Raw genomic sequence first — 23,190 nt, forward strand, 5'->3', positions numbered from 1 at the left:
ATATGCCTACTATTGATTAAGCTGCATCACATGATAAACACTCTCTAACCCATCAAAATCAACTCAATCAAATGAAACACAAGACTTCACCCCATGTTTGTGTGTTCTCATTTGTGTGCTTAAAATGCTTTATGCTATTATCTCATGTTCCTATACAAGGTATCAAATGCAAGCATTTCACAGACCATGTATAATCAAAAGCCTTCTGGTTGATTTTACAAAAGCAGATGAATTATAGAGGGCATGGTCCAAGCTTCAAATGTAGGCTTCCACCATCGGTATAGAGGCACAACTTATCACAGCCAAGCAACGGATTAAAGAGCACGTTTAATAAATCGCACAGAACTATTCGGATGGATTCATTCACCTTGGTGTGAAGAATACTTGAGACTTCAAGGTATAAAGATCTCAACTTTCACTCATGAACCTTCATGGTATAGACAATTTTTGTAAAGCTATTTACATCTCATATAAGTATTTATGTAAATTTGTTTATCTTTTTTCTTTTTTGGCAAGAAAAGAGATCCTTCCATTAGTTAATAACTGCCCGAAGGCTACATACAAACCACCTCTACGAGAGAGAGCTACATCAGAAACATGGGGATACTCTCATAGTGAGAAAAAGTATGTACGGTGAAGGCTAGATCACGAGATGGGAGGAGGAAAACGCCACACTGGTGGCCGGTAGTGCCATCTAGGTGCACCTTGAACTATGGTGAAGAAAGTCCCTTGGCGCTAGAGTTGCAAGAAAGACTCTCAGCACTCCCGCATGCGGTCGGAGCTGCCCTAAAGTCTCTCAAAATGACCCCGGAGTGTATGTATTAGCTCCAGCCAAATGTCACAATCAATCTCTGCCAGTGGAACAGGGCAAGCCTCAAAGATGCGAAGGCAACGGGCCCCCCAGATGAACCAGAGTGAAGTGTAGGTTGACCCTCCTGGATCACTATCATCCTGCTGGTGGAAGCCAACTCAAAGTGGAGTGCTCGGCTCGTGAGAGTGGACCAAGCTGCAACACCCGTGTGTACTGTCGGGCTGTGGAGAGGGCTGGCATCAGCCGAAGAACCCAAAGCCAAACATGATGTGTCATCGGGCAGTCCCACAAACAATGACGATGACTCTCCAAACGATGGCCACAGACTGAACATGCTGTCGAGAAGCCGCTGTGTACCAACCAACTCCCAATTGTTGTAGCCCTGTGCGCTACAAGCCACTAAAACATAGTAGCTCTCCTCGGCTGCCTGCTGTCCACAACCGCTCGCAGAAGCTTGACAAGACCTCGGCTGTGAGACCCTCTTCCTGCCAGTGAAGTGTTGCAGCTGGGCAAGCCTCTCTTTGTGCTGTCAGTATGTGTCGCCCCAAGCGAGCTGTGTACTGGAAAAACGAGTCCTTGGGTGATCGGCTGAAGAGAAAGGATCCTGCCAGAACCACTCTCCCCGGTCCCACTGTACTCGTACCAAAGGGCAGCTCTCCCAAGCCGAAAGCTGCCAGTGTCCTGAGACTCTGTGAAGTCCACCCTCTCCCTGAATCTCAAAAAACATGCGGGGCACTGTGTCCGAACAAGCCCTAACAGTAATGAGGACCTCCAGGCACGTGAAGGCCCCCATCCATATGGGAGTTGTTGCCTCAAGAGGGGTATGCCACGCAGCTGGTATAGCCTCTGTAATATCCCGACACATGCTCTGCACCCCCCTCATGCCTCGAAGATGGATGCTCTGAAACTCCTCGGGAAGGTTTGAAAACTGTAGCCAGTCACCGAAAGTGGGGGCTGGATCCTCTGCCATGGGACCCCAAGAAACATGAGGCCTGCTGCCAACCAAATCGCCTCTCTATGTGCTAACCGTGGGGGTTCCAAACGAGAGGCTGCCTCAAGCACTCCCCTATGCAAGTGGATTGGTGCTGCTCCACGACAAGAGGCTGCCTCAAACTCTCCTCTATGCAAGTCGCGTCAATCTGCAGCTGCTCCCAGGACCTAAGCAGACTTGCAGCAAAGCGGTCCTCCCTGACTCAACGCATCTCTGTAAAAACCCACCTGATGGACGGGCTCCAAGGGTCACCCGTATGAGGGACTCGAGCACGAACCCGATGTAGCAACAACTCCTTCCAAGGCTCCTCCCCTGAAGAAGTCCTCTGACCACTAGCTTCCCAAGGAGGGCTCTGCTCTGCGGTGCTGGGTCAATACTCCCTAGCCCTCCCTGAGAACATGGTAAAGTGATGACCTGCCAGGACACTTTGGCATTGGGTGTCACGCCCTGACCACAAAAAATTCTTGATCAGCCTCTCCAGCTGGCTAATACAAGAGCTCGAAAAGATCCAGCAAGACGTGATGTACCACATAGTAGGCAAGAGCACCTGGTTGGGCACTACCACTCTACCAGCCAAAGATAGCCGTGCATAACTCTAATGAAGCAGCTTCCTCCTTATGGATAGGAGGGGAGCAGGTTGCTGTTCTGTAGACAAACCCAAGCCACCTGACAGTCCAGATATCGTATAGAAGTCCCTGGGGGGATCCACCTGAAGCCCTCTCTCGGCGACCAGTCGGGCGTAGGAGCCAACTCAACCCAAAAAGCCACAGTCTTTCTCCGGTTGATCAGTGCCCCTGATGCACAACAAAATACCTCAAGAGCCTGCTCACACCAGTGCAGACTGGCCTCATGGCCCTCCAAGTACATGCGTGAGTCGTGAGCAAACTCAGCGTCAAGCAACTCGATTCCCCTAATAGGGAGCTCTAAACCACACAAACCAACCACCTGTGAAGACAAAAAATTTGCTCATTGCCTCAACATAGAAGAGAAAAAGGAAGGGGGCAAGAGGCCAACCCTGTGTAATCGAACGCGCATGAAGCGTTCCCCTCTTCCCCCTGCCAAGAGCACCTGACTGTGCGCACATTTGTAGAGAGTCGACACTCCTCTAATCCAAGCATCTAGAAAGCCCATCCAGCATAGAGTGCCCTCCAGGAAATCCCAATCAACTTTGTCGTAAGCCTTCTCAAAATCAAGGAGTATCACAAGATCCTCTCCTCAGAGACGTGAGAGGGCCGACACCTCCCAGAAGGTAGAGATGTTGTCAAGGATATTGCACTCCTTGACAAAACCTGTCTGAGTCTCATGTATAATAGTCTCATAGTGGCTGAATTCTCAACCTCATAGCCTTTGCGAAGATTTTGTAGGCTGAGTTGAGAATAGTGATAGGTCGCCACTGCCGAATCTCGTCCGAGGAGCCCCCCTCCTTCAGAATAAGGTAAATCAGACCCTCACTCAAGTTGTCAGGCATCTCACCAGTGTGCAAGATGTGATGGTCGGCACTACATAGATCCGAACCAAGCAACTCCCAGTACTCCAAGAAAAAGTTGGGAGTCAAACAGCTACCTCAGGGAAGTTCCTTGAGGGCCTCATGGAGCTCCTCTAGCTGGAGAGGCATCTCTAGTCTCTGACACACCTCCTCGGGTAAGGCATCTATGCCCAAACCTGAACTCTGCATACACCGTGGCGCTCTGACTTTGGCTCAACTGAAAGCAGCTCACGGTAAAAGTCAGTAGCAAACCGCACGCATATCCTCTAGCTCTGAAGCAACTGACCCATCAGGTCTCCTCAATTGGCTAATACTGGTGCGCGCACGGGGAGGCACACTAGTACTCTGTCGCCCACCTGGGTCCATTGAGATGCCTATCGATGAAAAGAAAACTCATGGCACCGCTCCTAAATGGTGGTCAGCTCCTGTCGAGCCTGCTGCATCTACTCCTCTAACCAAGGACTGTTAGGGTGGCGCTCCTACATCAACTGTAAGGAAGCAATGCCTCGTCTGAGCCGCTTCTCCTCCTCCTTGGCCGCAGCGCCGCAGCCAAGCGAGCTGCAGACTCTTGAAGGAAGAAGCAGCTAAGCTCAGCAAGTCGAGTGGCCACTCTGCTAGCAGGGGTACCCTGCGTGCCCAAACTCTCTGTCCAAAGTGCCACCACCCGCTCTCTGAGCTCTGTATCTAACAAAATCCTCTCGGGGATGCGCAGCATCACACTCCCACTCCCCTGTCTGTTGGTCACAGTAAGAATCACTGGTGCATGATTTGAGAAAGAAGTCCTGCGAGAATGCAAACAAATGTTGGGATTGGTGATGGGTGCAATGACTTCAAAGGGGCTTGAAGCTCAAGGTAGCCATAGCTACACAATGAGAGAGAGAGAGAGAGAGAGAGAGAGAGAGAGAGAGAGAGAGAGAGAGAGAGAGATGAAATGAAATGAAATGTAATATTAACGTCTTCAAAAGGCCAAAATGACCTATGAGACCAAAAGGTTACATGTGGTGAATCTAATACCAGGTCTGCGTACAAAAAGTACAAAGAATTGAAAAGAAAATAGTGGGTAGGGGTGGGGTGAAAGCTGATACAAAGGGAATACAAAGGGTGAGCTAATACAATGGAGCTCTCTGACAGTCGAGGCATCATATACATATACATATACATCAATATCCCGAATGGCTCCTATGTCGCGCCAGTATAGTATGGATCCTTTGTCGCAATCTGCGTCGATATCCAGAGGGCCCCCTCGTCCGTGGGCGGCGGGACCGCCGTCCCAACTCTATCGCCCGATCAAGCGGTATGCCTCTGGTGCCTCTAGTGTTGTTATGCTGTAGAGGCTGCTCGAACTCCTCTGTCTGTGACTGAAAAAAAATTTTAATCTTCCGTTGTCGCTGGATCTCTCTCATTGTAGCTCTCTTCAAGAGGTCCTCTCTGTGTTTGCGAATCTCCAATAAGTATAATCCGAGGCATCTCTGATCCTGGTATCTCATGACTCTGGCTCAAAACCCTCTCTGAATAGACAGTGAAAGTGGCCTCGTATCTCATACTATATTGGGCAGTGACATATGTAATGTAGCTCTATCCCTAGCTCTATTTGGCACACCTGACAAATCCTGGACTCAAGGGGTACTCCTCTAAATCTGCCAGTCTCGATCTCTAGCTGATGTGAGGATATGCGTATCTGACCAATAGCACATCGTATCCCATGGGATAGATGAGTATCCATGTATCCTGGTCTCATCACAAAACCATCCTCCGTGAGTTGGAGAAGATGCTCTCTATAGAAAGTCATCTTCGTACCTAGCTCATGTGTAGGTTGTATCCATGTCCTCTTCGTATCCAACTCAATCAAGTCCTGTCTGATCAGCCTGGTAATCTCTTCCCTAATGAGGGAGATGGAGGGTGCGTCCAGAGAGTACTGAAATGGGGTAAGCCGGTCCAGAGAAGGTACACTTGCAATACTAAATATACAAAATGTACAATAAATTACCTTTATCAGAATAGGATATGTACATAAACACTCCACTTAAAAGGCTGAAAAGCTATCCGGCTAAGAGCCTTGGACTTACATAAAGGCATAAAAGATAGAATGTAATATCTTGCCACACAAGCGCTTATCCTCCACATAGGTTTCTACAAGTAAGAGTTGTTTCTCACCAAAAGACTCAGACTACGCTTGGGACGTGCCCACCCAACAATCCTCCCCTTGGACATGGCTATATTGAAGAAAGGTAGATCGAGACTCAATGCCAAACAAGCTAGTAGTCACACATACTGGGGTAGTCACAAGACTAGAAATAGGTCTCATCTGATATGGTGTCATGAAGACTTAAGATTCCTCCCCTCAAACAAATAAGGCGAAAGACCATATCTACAATACAACTGCCGGGATCTACTTGTAGTAGCACCTCCCCTTGCTCCTAATCGTCTTCTTCATTTGGTATGGTTTGCTGTTGACGCCCCTGCAGCTCATCCATGCTTTGTTAATGACAGCAGTAGGGTTCGGATCTCTTTTTGAAGAAGTTATTTGGCATACATAACAACATGCGAATAATGATGTCAGCACAAACGAGGAAGGTCTTACCTCCAATCACAATTGGGGCAGTGTCTAATCCTCTTATGGTGAGTATACACAAAGTATTATATCCATTGACGATAGATAATACATACATTTCCTTGTGATTTTGTGCATGATTGTCACCTCTATACATTGATCGAAAGAACATGGGTGTGTACAAAATTTCCATAGCATGTTTATGCATTATACTCGTGTCTTTGACAACGAACCGAAGGTACTTGACGATGTCGGGCTTGGCCATTTTTGGTTTTGCAAAACCCCCTTTGAGACGTGGCATGTAAAACAAAAATTCTTTTATTTATATTCTTTGAGCTGCACATGTCATGTGAAACTTTAGGGCTTGAATTTTTCCTTGCAAAATGCTGTCCGTACGAATTCTCCCTTGCAAGGACTTGGGGTCATAGGCCTGAAGCGCAGGAACAAGACTTTTGACAGAGGCTAAATGCAAAATGCAATGCCGTGTCTAGTACACATTTCGCTTGGGGTGCCACATACTGGCAGCCCTGAGAGAGGCTCGTCCTGCTGCAGCACTTCATTTGCAGGAGGAGGGTCTCATAACTGAGTTCTTGTCAGGTTTTTGAGAGCGACTGTGGGACTGCAGGCAGTCGAGGAGAGTTACTATGTTTCAGCGGCTAGTTGCACACAGAGCTACAGCAGTTAAGAGCTGGCTTGTACACAACGGCTTCTTGGCAGCCTGTGCAGCTTCTGGCCATCCTTTGGAGAGTCAACGTCACTGTCTGTGGGACGGCCTCATGGCACAACAGGTATGGCTTCGGGTTCTTCGTCTGATGCTACCTCTTTCCGCAGCTCGAAAGTACAGTTGGGGTGCTGCGGCCTGGTCCACTCTCACGGGCCCTATGCTTCATTTTGAGTTGGCTTTCACCAGCAGGATGATAGTGATCCAAGGGGGTCGACCTACACTCCAGCTTGCCACAGAGCTTATCCCCCCAGGAATGGCACTGAGAGGTGTGTTGGGAGCTTGTATGTGGCCTGACCACTTTGGTTCATCTGGCGGGCCCACTGCTTTCGCATCTTGGAGGCTCAACTTGTCCCTCCAACAGAGACTGTTCGTGACTTCTGGCCGAAGCTGATCCACACTCTCAGAGGTCAGTTTGAGAGACTTATGGGCAGCTCCGACCTCATGTGGGAGCACAGAGAGGCTTTCCTACGACTCTAGCACCCAGGGCCTTTCTTCACCATGGGGCAAGGTGTGCCTAGATGGCACTACTGGCCACTAGTTTTTTGAATTTTCCTCCTTCCGTATTGTGATTTAGCCCTCATTGTACATACTTTGTTTACTCTCTAGGAGAGTCTCCCCACGTTTTCTGATGTGAGGGCCGAGAGGCGGTTGGGGCAGGCCGTAGCTTTGCACTGCGAGAATGACGATTAATGTTGAAGGCTAGCTGTGGTGTTGCTTCAAGCTCGGGCAAAAGCAAAACAACGGGTGTCCATTTAAGTAGCAGTGCCGCAAATGCTGTAATTAGCAGCGACGGGCCAGGGAGCAGGCTTTCCGGGGTAGATTGAGCGTGCATTGCAGAGGGCTGAAGTGTCGATACCAAATGCGAATCACTGTGAAAACAATGAGCCCCCGGACAGTTTTGCTGAGCTTTGATAAGCTTGTTTGCCGAGAGTCCCGGAGCTCGATGATGATACTCAATGTAGGCTTGATGATGCCCACCAAAATTTTGATTAAAATCCTTGCTGACGAAATTAGATTCGCTACCTCGGATCAACTGACCGATTGCAATTCTCTTAACGATTTGACAATCTGCGGGAATTTAATAGCTTCAGGTTGATGACGAGCTTCTGTGGCTTTAATTCCCTCAGCACTAGAACACTTGAGAAGCCGTGGGCACCTCCAAGTTGCACAATGTGCCTATGCAAAGGCAGCCATGCCGGTGGACTTGGTGCCTTACGCAATGCGATTTACCATTGGATCTGGGGTCCGCCGGGTGGCCAAGATTGTGAGACTTCAACAAAAGGGGTGTTAGGTAGGCATTAAAGGCTCAAAGCCACACAGACACACCTTTCGAAACTCAGACCAGCAGATATCCCTGAGGCTAAAATGCAATAAATCTGAGATATTAATTGAGCAATTAAAATGACGATGCTGGGCCGATTTAAGCTCGAAGAGGTGCTACGAGAAGCTTTGAACAAGGACTACGCACACACATAAAAAATAATTCTCCATTTTGTAAAATCAAGTGCGCTTCTGTGGCCACAAATTGAGTAGCTTCGGTGAAACACTAATGCAATTATGAATCTAAAAGCGAGTGAAATTACCTACACACACACACACTCTAGTGACAAGTTAAAATTGATCAATTAGTGAGCTTTATCAAAAAAGGGATATACACAGTAAAGAAGAGATAAGAGGACACTCAATGAATGAGCTTATTATGAGAGTGCTAAATGAAAAACGCAAATCAAAATGTTAACTAGGGGGGATTGATTACACTCAAATGCACCCTAGCCTGAGCTTTCATACCACTTGTTGGGATCGATGATGGGTGCAATGAGTTCAAGGGGGCTTGAAGCTCAAGGTAGCCATAGCTACACAGTGAGAGTTAGAGAGAGAGAGGGAGAGAGAGAGAGAGAGAGAGAGAGAGAGAGAGAGAGAGAGAGAGAGAGAGAGAGAGAGAGAGAGAGAGAGAGAGAGAGAGAGAGAGAAGGTACACTTGCAATACTCAATATACAAAATGTACAATCAATTACCTTCGGCATAGAATAGGATATGCACATAAAGCCGTTACTTATAAGGCTAAAAAGCTATCCGGCTGAGAGTCTGACTTAGTTTAAGGCATAAAAGATAAAGCATAATATCTTGCCACACAAGCACTTATCCTCCACATAGGTTTGTACAAATAAGAGTTGTTTCTCACCAAAAGACTCAGACTAGGCTTAGGACGTGCCCACCCAACAACAAATCCTCTCATGTCACAAATACGGTCACTCACATAGAAGCGATCTATCCGAGATAGATTCACTCCTCCTACTCTGCGGTCAGAGCGAGAGAAAGATAAGCTGTCTGGAGGCCGCACAAAGCTTGCATGCTGCCAAATATTTGACATCCTCAAGGTCATACATAAACGCTCCAAAGCTGCCAACTCACGCCCGTGCACAGTAGCATGACTACCTCCAATCCTATAAAATGGGTCCTCCAACATGTTGAATTTCCCCCCGACACATCATTGCTCTGCATGCGGCAAAGACTCTACAATATGTGACCAAAATTCAGTTCGTGCACTTGCCACATTGCACGCATAGATGTTCAGGAAGCCCATGAGGCAACCATGAACTTGCATAGTACTACACTAGGCCTTGCCTGGCACAATAATACCTTTGCCTACAATGGCCTGCTGCCATGTTCGCAATAGTCATATATACCCCTCCCTGAATGCCTCCAAACCCAAAAGCAGCTGACCAAAATGTCTCATAGCCGCCACGCAGAATTTGACCACATCGCCGAATGCAACTCTCGCAAAGATGGTGCTCTTGGTGCATAAGAATATCATACCACCCACAAGGCATCTCTGAGGCTCCTGACGCAAGCGGCCCCTCTGGCGCTGAAATTGGGGCCCACTTAAACCCTGCACATTCCATGAGACAATCCTCATGGGATCAGTGAGAAAAGACCGATGCTACAAAAGCAGCCAACCTCGCTATCTTCGGGGCCGGCTTGGATGGGGAGTAATCTGCTTGGATGGGGAGTAATCAGCATCTAAGCGACCTCTAAAGAGACACGTCTAGAGTGACTATCCCACCCACGCCCAAGCAGAGCGTGTGGTCCATAGGGCTACATCCTTTGTCCAAGAATCCTCATGTACAAATACATAGCAAGGAGCGCTCTGAGTGTCAAAAAAGTGAACCACAAGGTGTCTACATCTTGCTACATCCGGTGGCGTCACACTGAGCTTGGTTAGGGGCCAAAGTGTCTGTATCAAATCTGTCAACCCTAGGTCCCTTGTGTGGTGTGAAAACTCTACAACCTGGACCTACAGCCGGTCAAGAACTGTGTGCAAGGTCCACTCTGTGTGATCCTTGCCACACAACCGAAGGGAGAAACCTACCACTGTATCCAAAGCCTCGGTGCCTCTGACTGCTAGAAAGAGGACGTGAACTCGGAAGCAAGCTGCCTCAAGGTCGGGAGTAGGGTCACCAAGGAATCAGGTGAAGCTGTAGTCAAAGAAATCCCACCGTCAGCCAATGTCAAAACTGGTCAGCTCGCGGGGGACTGATGCAAAAGAAGAGGCATGTACCAGAAGTGGTGTCCTCAAGTAGGGTTGTCCCTCCCGAGCCATTCGACTTGTAGAGAAAGCACTACCAAGAGAGCGTCTAGCTGCGGATGAGTGTCCAGTCCCGACTCCCCTGTGTCGTCGGAGGAGTGTGGGATGGGCCAGGTGATGAGGTTGAGGGCCCAGCAGGGGAGACGGGTGCAACGAGAGGTGGGGATGGGGGGGGGGGGGGGGGGGGGAGGAGTCTCAAGGTGGAGGGTAGGGAGGTGGTGGCGGTGGTGAAGCTGAGGTAGAAGGGGGCTCCTCAGAGGACTCCTCCTCCAAGGGGTCGAAATCATTCTCTATCGAAACCCAATGCTCCTGAGATGCAAGCAGTCTGCCACCAAGGGAGGCGGTGTGGCGAGCCCATCGCAGTCGACGACAACCAGGCACCTACTGCCAGCCATCAACTGGCTGGTCGCTAACCTCTGTCGAGGTGTCAGTCTGTGTGTCCTGGATACCTTGTCAGTTGCGCATGTTTAGCCTTGGGGGAATGAGTATGCGCTGTGGGTCAAGATCTCCTGCAAGGACATGCCTTTGCTAAGTGGCCGATCTGCCTGCAAATGAAGCACTGGTTCAAGAGTTCGAATACTTCACCCTCTAGCGTAACCACCCACCACTCACCCTAGGGAGAAGAACCACTTCAGAAGGTGAGTGTCACGAACCAAAACACGTACTGAACACCTGCAACCTTGGCGGCAACTGAAGTTGTCGTGCACGGGGTCTCCAAGATTGTCCCGATCTCGGAACCAATCTTGGAAAGAAGCGGTAGGTACTCTCTTCTCAGGCCAGGGAAGCAGACCGAAATGGGCAGATCTGCCGCCTCGACAAGAACATCCGAAGCTGGGTCGAAACCATGGCACCATTGTCAGAAATAAGCTCTGACCACTCAGATGGCCAGCGGGTTCATCGAAATGACCTTGGCAGCCATCTCGGGAGTCTCAAACTCGATCTGGTAGTATCCTCGCCCAAGAAGCTGGATGTCAATGATCTTTCCCACCTCTGCCAGAAAGCGGGCCTGGAGGAGGTCACGTACCTCACCTCGACTGGGTCGACTGCCAATGATTTTGCAGATGGCAAAGGTGGCCTAAAGGCGCTGCACCTTTGCTGCAAGGCTCGCCTGCTCTGCTGGCGACAGAGCACGTTGTATGGTGGGCTAGGTGGGGTCGGGCGAGGGGGCTTCATCTGAGTCCCCCTGTACCGGAGCACGAGCATCCATCTATGTCTGCTACTGCTGGCAAGCGGGGTGCCGACACAACCTTTGCTGCTACAAACCCTTCCTCAGGAGGGAATCCGAACTAGGACAAAGGGAGGTCGACACAATGAGAGAAAGAAGGGTGGGAGGCGGAAGGGGAGGGCAAAGGGAAGGGGGGGGGGGGGGGGGGGTGCTGTTAGAGTTTTGGCATTTCAAGTGAATTGCCCATTGTGATCCCATTATTTAGTTTGTCTTTTAGGTATTTATTTTACTTATTTTTCAAAGTCTGGGTAGGGCAATTTACTGAGGTTGCTATATGAGCAGCCCTCAGCCCCCACTGTATTGCATCAATTCATTGCCAAGGTTGGTTGGTTCAAAGTATCTCTCTCTCTCTTTCTCTCTCTCGTGTATTCTCCCCGCTCGTGTATGCTGTAGCAGGCTACAGTGTCACTTTCACAGGACACACAGTTAGTACAGTTGGTCTAGGCTGGTTCACACTGGACGGAAACTTTGGGCTGGGCAGTGACACGTGGCAGCAGAGATACGGATTGGTCTAGTGGACATCGTGGCCAGGTCACCACATGGCTGACATTTATGAGCTGTTGGTGGCTCTTTATGGTGGTACATATGAGTAGTAGCGGTTGGTCATCGGGATCTTCTTCACCTCTAGTCCAGTGACGTAGTCGGCTAGAGAGAGTCTATACACAGAGCACTTATTCACCATCCTTGCACATCTGAGCCTCGACACCCCATTGTACCTGAGAGTCCTAGGGTGGAGTTGAGTGTGCTGCCACGCCAAAGTCTGTATTAGTTCTTTGAGATAGTCGAGTCATTTGTTGTGGTCTATTGTTGCTGTTGTGTCTTTGTGAGCTCAGTTGTTGTCTATTGTTTCCTGTTTTCAGTCTGTTAAGTGAGATTGTCACGCACATTGCACTGAGGAGCACCCACTGTAGAGAGCACAACACACTATCTGTGCTACAGGTACTCTCATTTTGGCGATCACGGTGGGACCCCAACTGAAATCTCACTCTGTGAAGTACAAATCTTGAAGCTAGTTGGGTTTATCTAGCTTCGCCTACCTTGCCTTGCACTATTCTCCTCTCGCCTTGTCCAACTGGTCTAGTCCTCCCTCGCCGTAGTCATCTCTCGTCCTGGTCCAACCAGTCCTCGTCCCTGGTCTAGTCCTCCTCGTCCCTGGTCCAGCCTGGTCTAGTCACTTGCCTGGTCTAGTAGAGTCTAGACCAGTCTTCAGCCAATTCAAGGTCTTCTTGCCCAAAGCTGGGTTGGGTTGGTCGTCACTGCATGACACATACAAGGCGGTCAGTCGAGCGTCAAAGCGCACTACTGAGCCCTCTAAAGTACTACAACAGAAGAAGACCTTTGGTACCTAGTAGAAGTCCATCAACCTCATCACCCATACCTCCACATACATCACACATTCCTTCATCAGGTTCCACATCTACCAGATCACCTTCTCCAATAAAGCTCTCTCCTATTCTACCACAGCAGGCTATTGAGCAACAGGTTCAACAAGTGGCCATGGAGGCGTTGGCTAGTGTGTTGGCCAAGGTAAACATCAAGTTCCCCACCTTCAAAGGACTCTCTTCAGAAGATGCAGACGACCATGCAAGGAGGTTCGTATCTCTCTGTAGGGGTCGTGGTCTTAACAAAGAAGATGCTTATTTGGTACTTTTTCCATTCACCTTGGACGGCTTAGCAGACAAATGGTACAGCCAGTTTGCAAAGAACCATTTTGCAACTTGGGCAGCCTTAAGACAACAATTCTGTGCAGCTTTCAAGCCAGGTGACTACCAAGAGAAAGTGTTGGATGAGTTGGCCAACATGGTGCTCCAGCCAGAGGAGACTTTTGCAGAGCTTATGACTAAAACCAAATCCCTGGTTGCCAAGCTTCCCCAGCAACCCGGTGAATTCATGGTTAACAAGTGGGTGGAGAAGGCGCTCCCCAAAACCTCTCAGCAAAAACTCCGAGAGAGCCTCCGACCCGACGCCACTCTGGAGGAATTCATCGCAATTGCTACTAGGATAGAGGGGGCTAGGAAGCTGTTCACCAACTCCCCTCACGTAGAGACCACCTCTATGTTTTTGGAAAGTCCTTCTGATCTTTTAACTTCTTTACGTAGGGAACTAGAAGCCCTAAAGTTACAGCGAGCTCTTCAAGAGGAGAGGTCCTTCTCTCTTAGACTAGAGAAACCTCCACATCACGAGGCATTGGAACAGATCAAGCGCGAGCTAGAAGAGCTCAAGTGTCAGCATGAGACTAAGGCTACGGTTTGGTGTAGCTCATGTCGCTCTCCAGGACATCCTCCACAGGATTGTCCCCTTCGAGCTTATTGCCACTTTTGCGAAAAGTCTGGGCATGAGGACAAGGACTGCTACTACCTCAAGGGATTGCGACAAATACAGCAAAGTCTTGGTCCTACTCTTCAACAAGGGCCAGCACCTGCATCCAACATGGTTTCTTCCTGTGGCCATCCACACCATATGCCACCTTTGCTGACAGCCCCTCCTATGCAAGGTATGCAAAGTACTTTTCCGTCTCAGAGCTTTAATCATATCCATGCTACCTCATCCCCTCAAAACTTCTATGCCTCCATCTCCACCTCCATGCACCAGGAGCAAGGACCACCTCGCACGTCGACTCGCCCTTTGAATCGGCCCATTTTGTGCTACAGATGCGGGGAATATGGACATTACCAAAGCAAATGCCCCTTGCCAGAAGGGTCCCCTCCCTGCCGTCATTTCCTTGAAATGAAGGATCACTACAGTAAAGATTGCCCTAAACTTCGTGCATCCACTACTGCGAACCCAAGTCAAAGCCAAAATGAGTTTACCTTTCCGAAGCTCAATTTGATAGCACTGAGCCCCACTCTTCCTTCAACCACCCCCTTCCACCCATGTGGTTACCACTCGAGAGAAGTTGCAGTTGGTAGAGGAGTCAGCGAGCTTCCTCAACCGGGCCCAGAGAGCCGCTCTCGGTCTTAGCATTCCAGCAAGTTCAACTCCCCACACATTCACACACCAGTGGATACCCTACCTGCAGGCTGTTAACAAGCCATCCCCCAGTGCCATGAAGGAATTCAAATCTTTGCTCTCCGATATTAATGACGCTTTCTTGGAAGCAGTTTCCGATCTACAAAAGATCAAGGTACCTGAGAAACCACTAGTAGAACAGGAAAAGCTTATAGCAGAGACAGTCTTGAAGAACACCTTCCAACAAGTGACACGTGGCAGCAGAGATACGGACTGGTCTAGTGGACATCGTGGCCAGGTCACCACATGGCTGACATTTATGAGCCGTTGGTGGCTCTTTATGGTGGTACATATGAGTAGTAGCGGTTGGTCATCGGGATCATCTTCTTCACCTCTAGTCCAGTGACGTAGTCGGCTAGAGAGAGTCTATACACAGAGCACTTATTCACCATCCTTGCACATCTGAGCCTCGACACCCCATTGTACCTGAGAGTCCTAGGCTGGAGTTGAGTGTGCTGCCACGCCAAAGTCTGTATCAGTTCTTTGAGATAGTCGAGTCATTTGTTGTGGTCTATTGTTGCTGTTGTGTCTCTGTGAGCTCAGTTGTTGTCTATTGTTTCCTGTTTTCGGTCTGTTGAGTGAGATTGTCACGCACATTGCACTGAGGAGCACCCACTGTAGAGAGCACGACACACTATCTGCGCTACATATGCTTCCGCATTGTCGAATTTGACATGGTATCAGAGCGAGGTAAAGAGAACCGGCACTGTTGAGAAGCCTAGAAGAGACGGTGCTTCCCATTGCTCTTAGTGTTTCCTGTTGCTCTATCGCAGTGTTTTAAAGTTGTGGCCTTGGTGGCGTTTTTGGACAGCACTCCATTGAATGAGAAGATGGCGACAGCGTTTGGAAACGCCCGACCCCGTTCCTCTTCACCGACAGCACTTGTTCTCTCTATTGCCCTGCATTTTGAAACGCAAGTGTACTCTACAATGCACCCCGAAATCCTCCTTTGCTGCGCGTTCTGAAACGCTACATGCCCCGCCCCCTCCATAGAGTATGAGTATACCTTTTCTATAGTAGATTTTGAAAGAACAACAACTATGACATAATACTCAGATGACCATTCATGCGACTACTGAATATAGTCCAATACTGGGGATATGATCATATATACCTCAGGCAGATGGAAACCACAACGTTCTCAAACAGAGGCGTGGAAGACCCTGCAAAATAGCAAAAAGAACATGTTGCAATCCATAAAACAGACAAATCTGCATTACTTGGAAAATCCAGTAGCAACATAATCGAAGCTACACGTAAACAGAGAGAGACAAAGAGGGAGATAAAGTGAGAGAGCATGTGCAGGTGCACCTCCTAGAGTAGAGTGCTACGCCGCGTGCTGAGACGCCCTTATCTACGTGACTTCTCTCATCACTTGCATGCTGCCTGCATCTTGAAATGTTGTGTTGGCCTTGCTTTGGGATTTTGAAGCACAGTGAAGTGGCATCAAAAGTTTTAGTTTGTGCGGCTTGGGGACGAGTTCTCAAACTCACGGGTGTGAAAGGGACTTGCAAAGGGCAACGGAAATTTTGTTTTTGGTAAGCCAAGGGAAATTTTTTAGGTCATTTGGAGAACCACATTTTGTACCTATGGGATCCCCACCCTTGCTCGGCCACCAACAACTCGAATGACCAAGACCAATCACCGACTATGGAAAGATCATAGACCACCATCCAGTCACAACGGCCTATGCTCAACCGAAGCTCTCAAGGCATGCTTGACGAGGTCGACAGTACCAGTACTCAGTTCGCTCCCTCGGTACCCATGAAGTCCGACCACAGTTGTTATAAATGTGGCACGACGCTTTGTTTGGCTCGAGAGTTCGAAGCTAAGCAGGAACTCACAGATAGACAAAGACAAAGGCAAGTTGGACAAAGATTACGGTAATAAAGATTTGACAGAGGAGATTGGTATGGCACATGTGGTGGTGACCACAATGACCACGGCACCAGATTTCAAGTCAAAGGGCAATTGCCGCCACTAGCTTCAGCCAAAGAGAGGCTTTGAGTGGCACAGAGGGGCAAATTGTGCTCCTTATATTTAATTCGGACACTTGTGTTGGAGTTCAAGTTAATGGTGTTTGAGCCCGTGGGTCGGGGTTCAAGGCACATGCATCTGGCAAGGAACCAATCAAACGTATCAAAAACACTACAGATGAGTGCACGAATCCATTGTTGTGGTCGGATTATGGACAAGATGTGTTTCAAAGTTCATTATCTTGGAAGTATTTTCGAACATGATGTGTTCACGATTCATGAATGGGGATTCTTGGACGTAGTGTGGTCTACAGTTCAATTTTCTAAGAGGAAACCGATGCTCAAGATGGCATTCTTCTAAGGTACAAACTTGAGGGTAGCATAACCGAGGTGTATCCGGTAGATTGATCAACTACTGGAGTGTCCATGGTAGCTTCTTTATCAACTTGGCCTCACTCTTTATGTCCACTATGAGTTGCAGAGAGGTTGTTAGAGTTTCGGCATCTCAAGTGAATTGCCCAATGTGATCCCATTATTTGGTTAGGCTTTTAAGTCTCAGGTCTTTATTTTACTTAATTGTCAAAGTCTGGGTAGGGCAATTTACTGAGGTTGCTATATAAGCAACCCTCAGCCCCCATTGTATTACCTCAATTTATTGCCAAGGTTGGTTGGTTCAGAGTATCTCTCTCTCTCTCTCTCTCTCTCTCTCTCTCTCTCTCTCTCTCTCTCTCTCTCTCTCTCTCTCTCTCTCTCTGCTCGTGTACGCATCCGCATCGTCGACTTTGACAAGGGCAGGGCAGGAACAGCGCGAGCGGGGGGAGAGGGGAATGTGCAGGGCGGGGAGCAGGGCAGCGAGCGTAATCCAACTGGTTAAATTTGTTGATCTTATTTGGTATGATGGTTATAAATGGTATCACAAGCTGAAGTGTCCATCTCTTTTACTATAACTGCAAATTGTGCTTTTCCAAGGTGAAAAACCAAAGATGAAGATGAAACCAAGGTTCCATTTGGCATTTGGCATTCCACATTACTTGCATGTACACTCTTAACAAAAACCAAGGTAAAGAGCAGCTGTAATGTTTCTGTACGATGATGGCGAAAAATAGACCGGCCAAACAATGCACCCAACCGGTACGCTGTTTACAAACCCAAATTAGTAGAGGCTTGCTCATCATGCAGTTACCCCAGACAAGCAACTGACACACTCTATATAGAGTAAAAGATGTGCAAGGAACTGAAAGCTAGCAGAATTATGAACAAATTTACAGAGTTACAGCTTCACATTTTTCGTAAATTATCAAGACGTGCTTGTAGGTCACTGTCGATGCCCATGTCATCTCCATTGGCAACGCTAGCTTGTGGAACTTTTGATCCTGATGCCCTTGCAGGTTCAGACGATGCCATTGGAGCGCTCACCAGCTGCAAATGGCAAACAGTAAAACCTCAAGTTTTGTTTACCAGAAGGACTCCACTTAAATGCCATTAATTACAGCTGATAATCACAACTTTTTGAGAGAACCCTTCACAGCACCATTCCAAATCTTCCTTACACAATCCATATACCTGAGAATCCAGATCAATGCCGATTTCATCTAGTACTTGATTCACAAGCTCCTCTGTTTCCTCTTCTTCTTCATCCCCCTCCATCGCATCATCAATAGCGTCTCCCATCATCTCTGTAGTCATCTCCATTCTCTCATTCTGCCTCTCAAACTCTTGCATTATCCTCTGGATTGCCAGCAAACTCATTTGCCGGTTCATTTGTCTCATTGCTTTTGTGACGCCTTTCATTGCCTCCGCCATTGATTGTGTTGACTTCAAGGTCTGCTCAAATAGTATTAATGTAACTGAGAAAGCTCCCTTCAAGGGAAGACTAAAATTGGCCCCAAATCCTTACCTGTATTCTTAAAGAAACCCCTTGCAATTGAGACTTCAAAGCATAGAACTTGGTGATTTCATGCCTTGTTCGAATTAAATCTTTTGCCATTACCCGCACTGCACCCTGTCATTGATAATGGTTTCAAACGTCTCAAAAGTTAAATGTCACCGAGTCATTAAATTCAACAGGAAAAAGCATGTGTAACCGTCAAAAGAATGCCCACCAAACACTATTTTGAAAAAAACCACTGTTCTATTCTTCATACATTCACCCACACGCGCACAATTTTTTTTGTAAAAACACAAAAACTCACAGTACAAATAGATGCATCATCACAAACCATCCAAAGGAAAGTTTGCAGTTCTTGAAATGTAAAAAGTTATGAAGAGACTACAGCAAATTCATCGTAAGAAATCTTAATGCTACATAAAAGTGCTGTTTGTTTGTCATGCGAGTGCATACACGCCTGTGTTTTGTTGCAGGACAAAGTGGAATAAGATGACTACAAAATAAGGTGCTGAGAAGCTAAATATAAATTAGCTTCGAGACTAGACCGAAAGAAATTGTTCAAGATGATTGTTGAAAGCGCATGGACACAAGGGCACAGACAGGCACTAGCAATTATTTTGTCTATGGAACGCACAGTTCTATTCAATAGACCAGGCAGCGAGCTTCACAACGAGGGCAATGTAAATAGTAGGAAAATCTTCAAGCTTAATATCATGAATTTTATTTATTTTCTAACGACCATAAGGGATTGTCAGAGAGCTAGAGCTACAAAGGGAGGCAAAGGAGTCAAAATCAGCCTACCAGAACATATTTCTGGTTTGCATCTGCCAAAAGAGTTCAAAAAGCACTATCTCAACAAGAAAAGAGGCATCAAAATCATCAAAAGAAACTTTAGCATACAGCCGAAATCCCAAAGGAGGCACATATGCTAGCCTCTTTTCTGAAAGTCTCCCTAAGTGCATCGTGGAAATTCTGTGTCTCGCGAGGAAGTCATTGCTTTTGCAATCAATCCTGTTGTACTCAAACATAACATTTGTTCATTGCAGACAATTATTGCCCACAAGCACTCGCTGCAATGTCATTGTTCTGTCCAAGTCAACCCTGTCACGTCATTCGTCTAATAATTTGGATCTCCACGTCACAGCCTTTCCGTCCCTATAATTTGGATGAAAATCTCTTGGCTTTCCACTCACTGAGCAAGCACCCAGAGACATTTGTAGAGTCCCATGGCCTCATTATGGCCATCACACAGCAGCCTACTCATCCATTTGTCGTCATGATCGATGCTTCACATAAAGCTTCTGGAGGCGCATTGATGTAGAATGATGTGTGATTGCTTTTGATAGATCATAGTAAGAAGTTAACTGCTATTCAAATTCAATATCCTGTCTATGACAGAGTTTTTGACAATTGTGCATGGTAGAATTGACATGTATGGTCACGCGCCATCAATACACGTATGAAGACGTGCAGTACTAATCAAACTACATAAATTATAATGTGCTGTGGATGTTACGTACGATAAAAATAGAAGATTTGTTATTTTAGCTTAGAGTCTCGTCCTTAAAGAATAAACAAGAGGAAAAAGAGCTTATTAGGATATGGCTAACAAGGCTAGAGCGCAAACAAATGGAAAAAGGGCCAAAAAGCAGCCCACAATGTTAAAAAATGGTCATTTTGGCCAGTCAACAAAGGCCCCAACATTGACCTGAAAGCTGTCAAACGAGTCCTGAACAAAGTACACTAGTTCATGGTACGAAAAAGAATGTACAAGTTGTCCCGTACGTCAAACGTGATTAACCTTGGTGAGTGGGCACTTGAAACATTATCGTTAGGTAGCTGACATGTGATTAAGACAGATAATCAATCAATGCAATACATTTCACTCACCCTATTTTAAATCGTCACAAGTTCCTTGCATATGACCACTAACTGTGTCCCTGGTCTTCAAAGATACTCTTAGCTGTTTGCCGCAACCTAACAAAATAGCAATCTCAACTATTGTCTTCAACATCCTTGAATGTTCGTAGGCTTGGAGTTTCAAATTGGAAACTCCGTCTCAAGCAAAAGTGAAACTCTTTTGTAGCTTATTCTCTTAGACTTTCATCCCCCATTGCTTCATGGTTTTGACATTCTTGTATGGCTAATGCTTATTCAGGGCTGGCCACCCACTGCATTGCATGTAGATTGCATGGCCCAAACCTTCGAGTCGCTTTCGTCTAGTCATTTTGGGCAAGATGGTGGGGCTTTTCATTTTTATCCATATTTATGAGGTTTTAAGTTTTCCATAATCTGGATTTTTGTCGGCTGATTGCCCTACATAACCTACTTCACTTTATGTGTGCCTAGGGTGGGTAGGCTATCACTCGTGCTTTGAGTTAGCAAAGCGCACTCCAGAGGGGATATCTGATTTAGTTCACTCCACCATTGGGGTGAAACAAGGTTGCCCATTGTCTCCTACTCTACTTGGTATGTATGTTGAAGAGGTGTCTAATTACATTGACACAGAGGGTGATATTGGTGCCCAGCTGGCAAGGACGTGGATCCCATTGTTGTTATATGTTCATGATATTGTGTTGATCTCTGACTCGCCAGAGGGTATGCAGCGACAGTTGGACGCATTACACAAATTTGCAAAGGATAGTAGATTGTCTGTAAACCTTGGTTTTAGTTATGGTGTTTAACACCACACCACAGTGGATCAGGAGATCAGCACCGACTTTCACATATGGTCAAGAGATTGTAGAGTATACAGATGCATACACTTACGTTGGGGTTGTCTTCACTGGGCCGAGGTTTTCTTTCGGGAGAGCAGTAGAGACTAGACTGACTAGAGCTTTTGCGGCCTTGGGAGGCATGGAGAGGATGTGTTCGCAGGTTCAGTTTCAGGAACCTCGGACAAAGTTACGGCTCTTTGATACCTTAGTAGCCTCAGCTATGTTGTATGGGGTGCAGGATGGTTGGAGACGTATGGAGAGGCCCTTGGTATCTATGATCTCTCGACTGATCAGAGCCAAGGCCTCCATACCCCATGCTATCATTCGAGCAGAGCTAGCTGCCCCTCCTATGGAGATTGAGGCGCTTACCAGATCAGTCTCCTTTATGCACAGCTTGTGGGATACTACTAGAGACAGATATGCGAGACTGGCCCTTGATTCTTCCAGACAGTTAGCTCTTCAAGGGGACACTTCATGCTGGTATGCACATATGACATCATGGTTTCAGACGCATGGTTTCACCATGCACAGGCTGCCCCCTTTCAGTACTCTCTTCAGGCACCTTCGATGTCTCTTACACGGGTGGAGATTACTAGACTCATCCGTCAAGACCCGATCCAGCTGAATACCAGGAGGACATGGATAGAGCCGCCACAAGAGTTGGGCATGAAGAGGGCTTTCTATAGAGAGCATCTTCTCCACCTCACTGGAGATGGGTTTGCGATTCGACCTAGCTACATGGACACACATATGTCTCATGGTTTGCGGTGTGCCATTGGTCAAATACGCACATCCTCACATCAGCTGGAGATTGAGACTGATAGATTTAGAGGGATACCAGCAGACAGAATATGCCGCTTATGCCGGTTAGAGCCAGAGACAGAGCTACATTACATATGTCATTGCACAGTGTACTAAGAGGTACGGGGTCGTTTCCACTGCTTATTCAGAGAGGGTTTTGGTCCTTTCTCTAGGGTCATGAGTTATGAGGATTAGAGATGTCTTGGGATATATCTACTTGAGTTACACAGATATAGAGACACTTTACTGGGAAGAGATAGAGAGAGACAGTCCCAGAGACAGATTACAGATTTCTTTTCACTAGATATGGGACAGCCAGAGGAGCAGTCATCATTGAAGAGCTTGGCCCACACTCATTCGACCACTACCGGCACTCTCATCGACCGAGCACTAGAGCTACGGAGATCTAGACGGCAACGATTGAGGAGAGGGGCTACACAGCATCAACGGAGACTACAGCAGAGGATTTGAGCCATACTCTCTCGATATCCAGAGTGCATATGAGGATGGATTCTAGTAGCAGTATCTAGTTCTTTTGTACCCAGACATGGTATTAGATTCAACATTTTGTAACAGATTGGTCTCATAGGTCATTTTGGCCTTTTGAAGACGTTAATATAACATTTCATCTCTCTCTCTCTCTCTCTCTCTCTCTCTCTCTCTCTCTCTCTCTCTCTCTCTCTCTCTCTCTCTCTCTCTCTCTCTCTCTCTCTCTCTCTCTCTCTCTCTCTCTTTTTTGAGAAAAAGTCAGGGCTGTATATTACTGAGTACAAAATAATCCCAGCGGATGCCAAAATAGCCTATCACGTGGGGTGTACAAGCTGAATGAAAGGAGGAGAGCCACTATAGTGACTACTCAACTAGAACAATCTCATGGTGGTCGGTGTGAGGAGTGGAGGAGAAACCACTGAGGAGGGGCATAATGCCAAGTAATCTGACCACCTGTCAGTGTGAAGAAGAGTGGGAATCGTGCCCAACGCCGAAGGAAGGCAAATCGACCAGACTCGGCTGCTCTAGATGTACCGGAGGACGAATCCCACTGCCAAATCAGGGTGTGAATGGTGTCCAGCCAAATGGCAGTGAGGATATCCTAAAGGAGCTGTGGAGCCACACTGAGAATGTGAAGACAACGAGCTCTCCAAATATTCCATAGTGTAATACTAGTGATGACTGAGAAAACTGCATCACATGTCTGCGTATCTCCCTGCCAAGCAATCTGTGGTAGCATAGCTAAAGTCCCTCGTCGATAACCAGTCGAGGTAAGCATGAAGGCTGGATCTGTGGCTGAGCCCTCGTAGAAAAGATGAAGGCCGGGCATCGACATCAACCATGAGACAGATCCCCAAGTAAGAAATCCATGCTGAACACCTGATCTACTGAGTAGAGAGAAAACTGCAAGCCACACTACATGGGAAGCTGAGCATG

General features: G+C 47.4%; 1 protein-coding gene across 1 annotated transcript in view; it reads right to left on the reverse strand.

Annotated features, from left to right (window-relative positions):
- Positions 1–17,349: 17,349 nt before the first annotated feature.
- LOC147427416 (vacuolar protein sorting-associated protein 2 homolog 1-like) overlaps positions 17,350–23,190 on the reverse strand; it is a 47,327-nt gene continuing 41,486 nt past the window's right edge. The window contains exons 4-6 of the mRNA XM_086497345.1: positions 18,257–18,361; positions 17,923–18,183; positions 17,350–17,778 (exon numbers count right to left, since the gene is read on the reverse strand). Coding sequence (XP_086353471.1) covers positions 17,638–17,778; positions 17,923–18,183; positions 18,257–18,361 — 507 coding nt within the window. The 3' untranslated portion in view covers positions 17,350–17,637. The remainder of the gene's footprint in view (positions 17,779–17,922; positions 18,184–18,256; positions 18,362–23,190) is intronic.

This window comes from Adiantum capillus-veneris, chromosome 23 (assembly GCF_014529385.1).
Source record: "Adiantum capillus-veneris isolate H3 chromosome 23, ASM1452938v2, whole genome shotgun sequence".
NCBI classification, from domain to species: Eukaryota; Viridiplantae; Streptophyta; class Polypodiopsida; order Polypodiales; family Pteridaceae; genus Adiantum; species Adiantum capillus-veneris.